The sequence below is a fragment of the Acyrthosiphon pisum genome, chromosome A1 (genome assembly GCF_005508785.2).
Source record: "Acyrthosiphon pisum isolate AL4f chromosome A1, pea_aphid_22Mar2018_4r6ur, whole genome shotgun sequence".
NCBI lineage: Eukaryota > Metazoa > Arthropoda > Insecta > Hemiptera > Aphididae > Acyrthosiphon > Acyrthosiphon pisum.
The window spans coordinates 141,171,719-141,184,062 of NC_042494.1; the positions used below are offsets into that span (position 1 = coordinate 141,171,719).

The 12,344-nt window shown below is 28.3% G+C and overlaps 1 protein-coding gene across 6 annotated transcripts in view; it reads right to left on the bottom strand.

Annotated features, from left to right (window-relative positions):
- LOC100163095 overlaps positions 1–12,344 on the bottom strand; it is a 67,963-nt gene that overhangs the window by 40,137 nt on the left and 15,482 nt on the right. For 4 of the 6 annotated variants that reach the window (XM_008184007.3, XM_008184004.3, XM_008184005.3 and 1 more), the window contains exons 2-12: positions 7,159–7,325; positions 4,432–4,613; positions 4,124–4,251; positions 3,854–4,061; positions 3,600–3,790; positions 3,342–3,543; positions 2,984–3,199; positions 2,690–2,905; positions 2,138–2,311; positions 2,020–2,076; positions 1,770–1,935 (exon numbers count right to left, since the gene is read on the bottom strand). In XM_008184007.3, the coding sequence (XP_008182229.1) occupies positions 1,770–1,935; positions 2,020–2,076; positions 2,138–2,311; positions 2,690–2,905; positions 2,984–3,199; positions 3,342–3,543; positions 3,600–3,790; positions 3,854–4,061; positions 4,124–4,251; positions 4,432–4,613; positions 7,159–7,271 (1,853 nt within the window). In that variant the 5' untranslated portion in view covers positions 7,272–7,325. The remainder of the gene's footprint in view (positions 1–1,769; positions 1,936–2,019; positions 2,077–2,137; positions 2,312–2,689; positions 2,906–2,983; positions 3,200–3,341; positions 3,544–3,599; positions 3,791–3,853; positions 4,062–4,123; positions 4,252–4,431; positions 4,614–7,158; positions 7,326–12,344) is intronic. The other 2 variants (XM_008184008.3, XM_008184009.3) reach the window with 2 other exon arrangements.

Genomic DNA, 12,344 nt, shown 5'->3' on the forward strand with positions numbered 1-12,344 from the left:
TTTTAGTTTTTATTCTATAAATTTCAATTAATATCTATGAATGTCAATAAAATTTTATTTTTTGGGTAAAAAGCTTGCAATTTAATAGAAGGCACCTAATATATTGTTTCAAAGTCAAATGAAAAATATTAAAAATCCAGTCACAATTTTTTTTTATAAGCATTTGAAGTTCAATTATTGATACAATACGTAAGATCCACGAAAATGTGCAAATTATTTTGAAATAGAAATTCATAAAAATTTTTCTTTTTAAATCTAAGATTTGAATATGTAATACAAAATTCATCATAAGTTTGTATACCTTTATGAAAAAAAAAAAAAATTTCAACAAGTAAATCAAATAAAATTTTTATGAGCGTTTGAAGTTTATATTTTTACAAGATTGGATATTCACTCGAATTCTCATGTAGAGATTTAGTTATTTTGTTGTAATTCAAAAACGAATAACTGTATATACATGAAAATTTCACTGAATGCTTATGATTTAATTTTCTATACACGATAAAATTTTGAAAATATTTTGACTCTTTTGGAGCTTTTTACGGACATTGTCAGTTTTAAATTTTTTCGTTTTTTTTCCTATAAATATCAATAAAATTTTATTTGTTGGGTAGAAAAGCGTGAAAATTTAATACAATTTTCAAAATATTTTGACTTGTTTTAAGCGGTGTACGGACATTTAAAATTTCAATTTTTGTAGTACAAATTAATGCAAGGCAGTTGAAAAATATTAAAAATACATAGGCACGATTTTTTTTTGTAAGCATTTGAAGTTCGAATTTTGACAAAATTTAATAATTTTTTATAATTATTTTGTAGTTAAAAATGTATAAAATGTTCAACTTTTATAGCTAAGGATTGAACAATGAAAACAAGATTCCAAGTAAATAGGTTATATATAAATTACCTTATTCACAATAATATCATCAAATATACTTAGTAATATCATAGGCTGACTAACCAACAGCCGTCTTCGCTCAGAATCGTTTTTCTTACACAATGATATTATATCATTGAATTCAAATTTAACACCATCCATTACAGTGACCCACTTGTAACCTATTGTACAGCAGAGTGACACCCACTTGCCCACCTTTTTTATAATTAATTACCATGTATTATTTTTAATAAAATCACTTAGTAATTAAGATAATAACTTAACTGAGGTAATGATAATATAGCACGTTAAATTTTAAATGAGTTACTTTTAATATAAATTATATCCTAGGATGCAGCAAGTTATAGAATAATTTCTCTAATTATCTAATGGGTTACACTTTCTGAGTTACATATGTTAAATATGTTACTAATAAATAATAATTAATAAATATCTAACTCACAGTTACAAGTTTTTATGAATTAAAATTGTCTTTAAATACTTAATGTGCATTGAAAATAACAGCAGGTAATAAAGTACATTTATTTATACAGTTTCCACACTAATTTTAATTGAAAACACTAAAATATAATAGAAGGTAGTTTTTAACTTGTTCAGCTTTCGATGGAATTAATTTAAATAATAAATTATACTACCAATTAACGTTTAAACTTTAAAGTGAATATCTTATGAGTTTATGAGCTAAATAACATTTGAACCCGTTTGTAAAGTTTGAAAAACTAACTAATTTTATTTTATTAAGTACTTGCTTAAATAGTTTAATTTTTTTCTGGTCTTAAAATCAGTTATTGGTTATTACAAATATAATTTTATTGTTGTAGTTGTTAATTGTGAAAGATACACAAATGTTACGTGTTCAGTTAAATTTTACCTAGAAAGTGCATGATCAGATAAGTAACCTCGTTCTCTGTCTCTTTCTCTTGCTGCTGCATCTTGTCTATCACTATAATAACCTTCTCTCGTCGCACTGGATGATCTTTCGATTCGATGTGGAAGAGTAGATGATCTATTAAAACTCCCTCCAGCACTCATTGGTCCTGAAAATACATTGCAATCAAATAATTTTAATACACACGATAGAAGTACATAATAACGAACTGTAGAATCATTAATATACTAACTCCTTCTCATAGGATACGGACTTCTTGAATTTAATGGAGGCAACTTTTCTGCCATTTCTAGAAACATAACCATGGGATAAACGTTTTTAGGCTAATACAAATTATTACTAGGAGTTACCTAAATTTTCCATACTCTGTGTTAATAGTGCTTCAAATGTGTGCAAGCTATAACTCTCAGCATCCATACCACGTGCTAAAGTATTTCGTAAGTGCATCTCATATTCGAGTAAAAGTCGACTAGTAGGTGAACCTGGAGTACTTGTTGCTTGATTATCATGTTTTTGATAACGTCCTAAAAATTAAAAGAATTTAAAATATTTTATTTTACTACTAACTTTTTATAGTTACTAATTTGCCTTAACTTCGTAGCTTTATTTTATTGAATTTGTATAGTGCATTTAATTACTAAAATATAACTATCATAATTTACTTTTTATTTTATTACACCTATTGTTTTTTGTTTGCAAATGTTGAAGCACTATAGCAGTAAAATAATCTTGTATTCAATATTAATGTTATACCTACGCATGGAAAGCACAACCTATTGTATTTTTAGTTTTACTGTAAACCTCAAAAACTGTATTTCAATACACGGCAGAGCCCGCTAATTATTTTTCTACCTATTGACCAAACCGGTCCGGCATGCTTTTTGTTGTCCATGCGTACGGACCTGATATGCCCTTAGTGTTACTCTGATCCTGGTCGGAATTACCATTGCTCGAGCTAGGTGTCGTTGCATAACACTGATTATCAAACATAACGTTATCGGAAAGTGGTGAAACGTCTCCACCATGAGTAGGCCGTCCATTTCTATCCAATTCCAAATAAAGGCCTCTTGGATCTCTTACTTGACCATTTCGACCTATGTCATATGATGAGCGGGAGCCTTAATTTTAAAAAATACAATAAAAAAAAAATTGATTTTTGGTTTAATTTTCACATTTTAATATAATTATGACCTTACCTGAATTATTAAATCGTGAATTTCTATGTTTTACATTTGATTCTGGTTCTGATACTGATTGTTGTCTTGAACATTGTGGCATAGGGGGTATCATTGTAGAAACTGGTGGTGGCTGAGTGTAATAGCTATATCCACGTCTTCGATTCATTTCTGGTGAAGTAGCAGGACTTTCTAATGACGGCATTGGTTTTAATGTGCGTTTCATTGACCCCACATCTAAATTATTATGAAATTGTTCAAATTAATTTAAAACTAAATACATTTTTCTTAATCTAAATTATTTTATATACCTAAGATGATAAATGTTGATAAAAATGTATAATATTCAATAAAAAAAAAAGTAAGAAATATAACTCACTATCTCTTCGGTAATCATCTCTATATGTTTTGTTTTGATTTCTTGTATTTTTTGAAGTTGTTGCTGATTTAAATAAGTCTGACTCCACGTACCCTTCAGAATAGTCCTTGGAAGGCATTCTTGGAGTGCATGTGCCCGTGGTAGACGTAGTCTTAGCACCGATTGTTTGCACTCCTTCACTTTTACAACTTTCCTGTTGACCCTATACAAACATTTTTATATTTTTTTATTTGTAATTGGCATTATTTTTTTTTTAACCTGTTCTGTTTGTGACCCAGTTCCGGTGATATTTAATTTTCCACCGGGCGTGGCAGTTTCTCTGTCTCTCGTATTTGAGCTTCGGGATATGGTCTGTTTGGACGTATCTTCGGGCACTGATGTTTTATCAGCTTCCGAAGGTCCATCTCCAAGTGGAATTTGTCGAGTGTGAGAACGCGGTAACGTAGAAGCTAAAAAAATATTATATTATTATTTATATATTTTATGTTATAACCTCCCAAAATGTAACAAACATCGTTCTTTATTGTATCTCGGATCTTGTGCCCTGAGCCTATTAAATTGATCAGCTGTCATGCAAGTACATTGTGGCTCCCTTGATCTACTAGGTGAAGTTGGTGTCGATAGCGGTTTCTTTCTCACTTTCGTACTTTGTCTTTTCGATGTATCTAATTTTAAGGAATACGATGAAGATGATTTCCGAGACAATTTCACAGTTGGAGTCTAAAATCAAATAATGTTAAGATTAATATTTTTTTGTTAAGCCTTGTTGGTACATACTTAACTGTACTTACACAACATTCTTTAAATTGTTTAGCGTCTATTGGTGATGTGAAATTTAAGCCCCAGGTGTCATTGCTATGTGGTTCTTTCCAATACGCAAAACATTCTGAAGCTAACCCTATTTTTGTGCCTAAAAATAAACAAAATTGGGTTTGTTATACGTCTACGGACTACGAGTGAAACCTCTGAATATGAACACCTCTTAATAGCAGCAATATTTAACTTCCCTTATCATAATATAATGTCCACTATCAAGAGGTTTCACTGTACTATAAAAATTAACTGAGCATTTATATATGCTTATATATACCTGGTTGAACCAAGCGGATATCCATGATTTTTTCCACTTGACTGTTGTAAGCAGTAATATGGAAAATATACTCTGGTCCATCTTGTAAGCACGTGATATTTACAGGAACGAGATCTTCGGATATTTGTTGCCATTTTATTTCTTCTCCTTTAGCACTCACGTGAAATACTTCAGCCCATAATCTGAAATTATATTTGAAAATATATTTCTCTCATTCAACGAATATGAAACATACTAGCATACGATTATTCTGAAAAAATTAAACAATATTATTGGGAAATAAATTCATTGATTTTCAATTATACCTACCTATGTTATTTTTTGTAACACGTATTTGTACTTATATATATTATATACCTATTACATAAATTATTAATAAAATATTTAACACGAAAAAATTATTATGAGGGACACTTCTTGGTAACTTAAAAACTCAAACTCTTATATGTTTTACAATTACGAAGAAATGCTATTCTCTATTTCAGTTTATTGTGTGGCTATTCGTCTATTACTATGAAATATTTAAAGTAGAACTACGGTAGATTTCAAATTTTGTACCTAATTTGGGAATCGTCTCAATTATTACGATAATACTTTCTTTAAGATTATGAACTTGAAGATGCCAAGTTAATGTAGGAAGCGTAGTATCATTGGGAATATTGAGATGATATGGATCAAATGACTTAGGTATCTGAGTACTTTTTTAAAGGTAATACGTCTTCACATAAAAAACCAATGCCATTTTTACTATAATACTTAAAGAAAAAGTATATCCAACGACAAACGATGTTTCATATTTCATAAAAGATCTATCAATGTATACAAATTAAAACGGAAAAATAATTAAAATATCTATACATTTTAATGTATGCATACACAGTGAAGTTAATTTAAATCCATTTTATTCAGTATTTATTAATTACTATACATTATTAAACTAACGATTATTTTCATACTTATTTTGTTTTGTTTTATAAAATAACATAATTTATTCATTTAATATTTCAGAAAATTAAAAGAATGTATATAATTTAAAGTAATTAAAATAATATAATATATTTGTTAAGTTTATTTTAATAAAATTAGAATTTATAACCTATTGAAAAGTGTACCTATCTTGAAAACTGTAATATTACATTTAGAACGTTAAGTCGAATCTTTTCTAAATGACTAAATATTATATCAAATGTTGTTATATACTAAATATATACTAAATAATAATAGGTGACTTTGAATTTCGTAGCAATTGAATCTTTAGGGAGAAAACAGACTTTACACAATAATAATTATCTCCTTCAATGTTTTATGACTGTTTAAGTTTTCATGAACTATTGTTTCTTCTTATGTTTACCATGTACGAGTAAATTCATAAATCTCAGAGATTCATTATACACTTATTAATAATTATTTTAACCGTTAATGGTTTGCTAATAATAATATTTGAAAATTAAAAAACAAAACCTAATTTTGTTTAATAAAAATTAACTAAATTATACAATATTATTGAAAAAGGGTTTAAGTGTCAAATTTAATAATTGTTTAATACAACATTTTATTTTATTTATCATTTGAATAAAAATAAACAATTAATTTCTTTATAATAATATACATATCTACATACTTAAATAAAAAATTATTTTTTATGAAAAACAGATTCTATTAAGTTTTTAAAAAGTAATTTATTTGATGAAATTATACAGAATTTAATTTATTATCTTAAGAAACTATAACTAAAGAAAAATCATTGAAAATAAGGAACTTTCCAACACAATATAGGAACAAAAAAAGGCAATTTATGACCTAAGCCACATCTTTTACAAGACATCTTATAGTATCGGACCTTAAATCGGAAAAAGCTATATAGAAGAAGCTCAAATAAAGCCTATATTACATAAATACATTGATTCATTATCTCTTATTTATTGAGTCGAATAATTATAGTAAAATATAGTGAAATAAACGGTTTTCATAATAAATATGATGTGAATCTCATAATATTAGTATGAAATTTACATCATTTTTGTGACATGAATTCCATGACCACTCAATCTATTTTAACATGTTAAATTAAATAATATTTGTAAGCCTGCACTTATTTTTTTACTGACAATTTACTTTAACACATAAAGTATTATTATAAAATATGCGATCAAAATATAAATAAATTAAAATATGCAATTATAGGTTTTATTAAACAAGAAATATTGAATTTTCTATAAACTGCAGAACTGTGTTTTGCACTACGATAATAATCACCATTTTAATGGCGTGTCTAAGAAAATAATGACTGATTGATGGATCATTACAAAATAGATTTATTCATTTTCGTTTTTATACTAATTGTTTGTTATGTATCCCTTTGGAAATTTACAATAATTGTTTGTTTACATATTGTACCCATTAATATTTTCTTTCATATTGTATGTAATTTAACAACGGGGTAGAAATAATTTAATTTTCATATAATTAGTTTTGCGTTTCGGAAATAAATGTAAATTGATCTAATTTAAAATAATATAAGTGTTAAGTGAAATAGGTATCAAAGTTATATCCATAATATTATGATCATTATTTGTTCTTCTAAAGTGTGTGGTTTATTTTACTTTTGCAATCAAATAAATTTTCTATTATTTATATGTTGATAAATATTTGAATTATTTTATAATTTTATTTTATTAGAATCTTTAGTCTTTACACTTATGATTATTTAAATCATAGTTAAATCACCTAAGAAGATGACCATCTCTTCTTCTCGACGAGCTTTGAAATGGTCCGGCAACGTCATCGTATCTGTATGATTTTTTGATTAGAGGTCCGCAGGAGCTCAGTTTGTTGCCCATTTCCAACCCCTGCGACTGTTCTGGTCACCAACCTCCACCGTCATCCCCCATTCTCTGTGCATGAAACAATATTATAAAATATTAATCTTTAATCAATCTATTTAATTCTAACTTTTTTAAAATCACAAATTTAAAATTATGAGTACGAGTGATGTTTAATGTATTGTATAATGCCTACACTCCCGATTTAAAATAATTTCCGTCCGTAAGCATTTCAATGCAAATAATATGGTTATGTTGTGAATGAATGTAAAAAGTAAAAATAAAACAATTCTATGAAAATATTAGTAGTACAATTTATTTTCTCTTAAGCAATAGGTATATATAACAGGTACAACAGGATATAAAATATACATTTAGATGAATAATACAATCATAATATTTTATATGATACATCAAATTGTTGTTCGTTCAACAATAGTTTAGATACTATTATAACAATCAAGGTTTTAAAAAAAACCCAATAGGATATTTTTTTTTTTTATACATATTTCATAAAATATGTCGATGCTATTATAATATTATGCGCCGTTTAAAATAGCACATTTGTCATCAAAAGCAATTAGAAACTGATTTCGATAATTCTTCTTATTCGGAGAAAAAAAACTGACCCAATAGCGCTGTTTATAAACCGCAGCCCAGCGAATCGTTCTGGATGCTTTAACAACGCCCACGATCGATGGGGGTATATATGGTTCCCGTGACGTCACGGGACCATATCACGGTCAGGGCTACTAAACATTGTAGGTGTATTTATTGCCCTCGCTACATAGTATTTTAAACGCACGCTGTTCGTTACACTGTGAGAACATAATGCGCACAATATTATAGTGTGCACGAAATTAAAACGTCTACTAAATACAGATATTACGCGTCATTGTATATAATAATAATATATTATAGTAATTGACTTTAGTATAGTCACTAGTCGTACAAAAATACAATAGTATTCGGTTTTGTGTACTTATTATTAATGTTCTCGTCCCCCCGACAGTCAATTGAAATATATTTTCGGCGCCTATATAGGTAGGCATAAAAGATTTATGATAAAAGTCTCGCTTGAATAATGTTCAAGATATATTATAATATAATTGTAAAGACTAACGTTTCGAACATGAAACATGAAAGCAAATCAATTTTTACTGCATCGTGATACTCGTGGTATTGTCGTATGTTATAGTCCTAACAGTTCTAAGAATACAAATAACGGTATAATGGGTGATAATAAAAGTGTATATTATATAATTATTTAATAAATATTTATAAATCTTTGAAAATACGACATGTAGTAAGCCTATAACCAAGTCCATTGTTTTACATTTTGAAGATTATTTAACAATCATTATCCGAAAATGAAATATTGACCATTTAGTCTTATGTTTTACTGTAAAACCTCGCTAACATGATATAGTATCATGAGTACAACTTATATTATCAACATTTAAAAATTTTGAAATTTGTATCTAAAATAAAGTACTTTTTAGGATGTTAAATCACTATAAATAATTGATTAATGTATGGAAATTAGATATAAATGTATTATTGAGCATATAAATTAAAATGAGTGGTCCAATGGCCACCAAAAATGCACGTATTTTAAAACAAAAATTACGTAAGTCATTGAAAATTAGATATAAATTTATTATTGAGCATATAAATTAAAATGAGTGGTCTAATGGCCACCAAAAATGCTCGTATTTTAAAACAAAAATTACGTAAGTCATTGAAGAGGCTATCATACTATTATAAAATATAAACCTATAATAAATAGTTTACTTAAATATCGATATTAGACACATTTAGATTTAACTAAAATCCAATGATTTTTTTTTTAATGTTAAGTTTTTTGCTTATAGTAAGTTTATTTATGCTTTTTTTGTGATTTTATAAAAAAAAAAGCTTTTGGTCCTAACTAAGATTCTGAAAAAAATTGCTATCCACAAATCACTTTAACCGAAAAAATAAATATATATGTCACACCATTATGCGTTGTACATGCCCATAAATATCGCTTTATTGTCCGCATAATGAAACAGAATATAGTTTTCTACACAACATGTCATTATGTAATTGTTGTAATTACACAATCTGGATATTTTTTTCACGAAATGAACATCAAAACTATTTAATACATAACTTTTTCCATCAATTAGATATACACATAGTTAGTGAAAATTAATATACCATACTTTTTAATTATTAATCAAATGTATACTTATTTGACAAATTATTATTATAATGTAATTATTTTATAAATAAACTATACAAATCATACCAATGTGTATTATGTATATTAATATGTGCATTAATATTTATATGTATATTTATCTATATGATTTTGTTATGGTATTTTTTAAAGTGTAAAGCAATAACTCAGTATTTTGACTTTGATTGCTCGGTAGAATGGCTTAATTACAGTAAAACGACAATTTATATTAAATATCTGATTGTTTAATAATCGATGTAGTGATAAAAAATACTTTATTATTACCTATATACTAACGTACTTATCTTAGAAAATTAATTTTAGGAACACTACGATAATCTTAACAATAATTAAGCTATCGTTTTATTTTTTGATAAAAAATTAAATGGTTCAATCACATAAGGTTATCTATTTCAATATTTAAAATAAAATAACATTTTAATCATAAAAATAATATCACTCAATTTGTTTTAAACAAAACGTGTTCAATTTTAGCAATATGTAATAAATTTACGAATTCTATAGATACAATATATTAAAGTACCTAGGTTATATTTTATACATACCTAATATAATATATTTTGCTTTATTATTATTTTTATTTTTATAATAAAATATTAACATATCGATATCACTATTTGTATTTTGTTCATGAATAATATAATAATATAATAATAATATAATATAATAATTATATTATATCACACATACCTAATTAAAATCACATGATTGAATTCGTAATTTATTGTTTTGTTGTTTTAATATGTTTTATGGTTATTTAAAATACTAAAAAAAAATGAGAATTTAATAATTATAAAATTTAGTTTAATATTTTACCAAGCATCGAGATGTAAATTAATTTAAATATACACTTTAAAACTCAAAAAAGTTGTATCATTAAATATATGTTATCTATACAAATTGTGGGTGTATCACAATAATATCAGACACATTCAAACGTAATTTAAATGTAAAATTGTCATATGTTCCTGATACGCCTTGTATTAAAAAGGTTAAAAGTAAGTTTTATTACGTTATTTAATATTTTGTCTATATTTGTTTAACATTCATACGTCGTTCTAAATTTAACATTCACTGTATTTATAGTCGTGTTAGTGCTGTTGAATAATAAAATAAAAATAATGTACCCAAGAATGTAATACATATAATATGATATATATAATTCCATAAAAAAAGTAATATACACTGTGTGGTGTGGTGTACATAATACGAATGTCGAGTTAGTAGTTACGCGCAAAGTCCAAGAGGTTGTTTTGAAGAACCATTGAATAAACGAGCGAAATTTTTCCTATTATTTCGAAAATAATAAAATGCAGAATCCCGCGAAGAGATATAAAAAAAAACATAAGATATAGCGATGATAATGTGAAAAATATATAATATTATAATATCTTCAGAGCTTTCGAAAACTTGTTGCTTGATAATTAAAACCGTACGCGTAGCATTCATTTCTTGAACAATAATAAGTATAAATTATAATAGTGTATGCGGCTTAATGCAAAGATTTTGAAACTATTAATTTTAATATACAAACGGGACAGCTGACACCATAAATGTCCAGTTATTATAACTGTAATCGTAGAATATCCTTACCACGAAGAACAGTAGGTACGCATTGTACATACATACTCATAATGTGTATACATGCATCAATCGGATTAAAAATCCATCCAACTGCTCGTTGCGTAACGTTAAAGCTATGCAAGTGTCCTACCCAAACCGCGTGTACTGCGACCTTCCTACCCCCGATGTTTGGCGTGAACTGGGTATTGTTTCGTTAGGTAATCGTCGGTAAATCTAAGTTTATTCGAACGCACGCACGTTTCGGTTCAGACGCATGCCAATTATAACATATTATGGAACATTTTTTATTACAATATATATATATATATATATTATATAGGTATATATATTGTTTATACGACTTTTGTAGTTTTATGCAACGTATACGGAAGTGTAATTATATTTTCATATTATACCTATACAACAATATTAATATATATAATTTAACCAGTGGCCCATGGGATAGAGGTATACGGTGGGAATGGGCCGTCGGTAAGGCATTATATTGTTACGTTTTGTACACGCCAGTCGGAAAACGTATAGGTACCTATATATTGATAAGGGAGAACGAAGTATACAATTTTAGCAACTTTCGAGCGGCGCCGCGGGTGTAATACCGAACGAAGCGCGTCGAAATCAAGCGTCGTCGTTAGGAGAGGTTACAACAATTGGGTCAAGCTCAACGCGAACTAGTGTATAATATACTCACTCACACATACACACACTCACCTACACACACACACGCACACACATGCGTGGAATTATGGAATCTTGTTATAAACTTTATCGGCGTCGTCACTCGTACATGGACGTGGCCGCCATAATAATATCGTACGAGTACCCCCGCGTGTTCCGTATACGCACATTACTGCAACCGTACGACACACGTATACACATAATATATCTACATACATAATATATTATACGCACACGGCGAAAGTCGACACGCGAAATGGCATACGATATGTAATATAAAATAATATACGACCGAGGACGTTCGCGCAGCGGCGCCCGCGCGTCTGCAGTGTACCGAAATGTAATAGTAATAATAATAATAATCATATCCGTACTATATACAGACATCGTCGTCGTTTCGTTCGTGCCGGAGGACGCGCGTGCACCTGAATTGCCTATCCAACGCGCCGCGTCACCTTTGCGAACCCCTACTACGCGAGATCGTCGGGTCGGTTTCCGCGGAGTGGGACCGGAGACGGCGTTACGGGGAAATCGGCGAGAGTGTTCGTCGTTCAGTGTGTGCCAAAGGCCGTTTTGGCGGGCGGGCG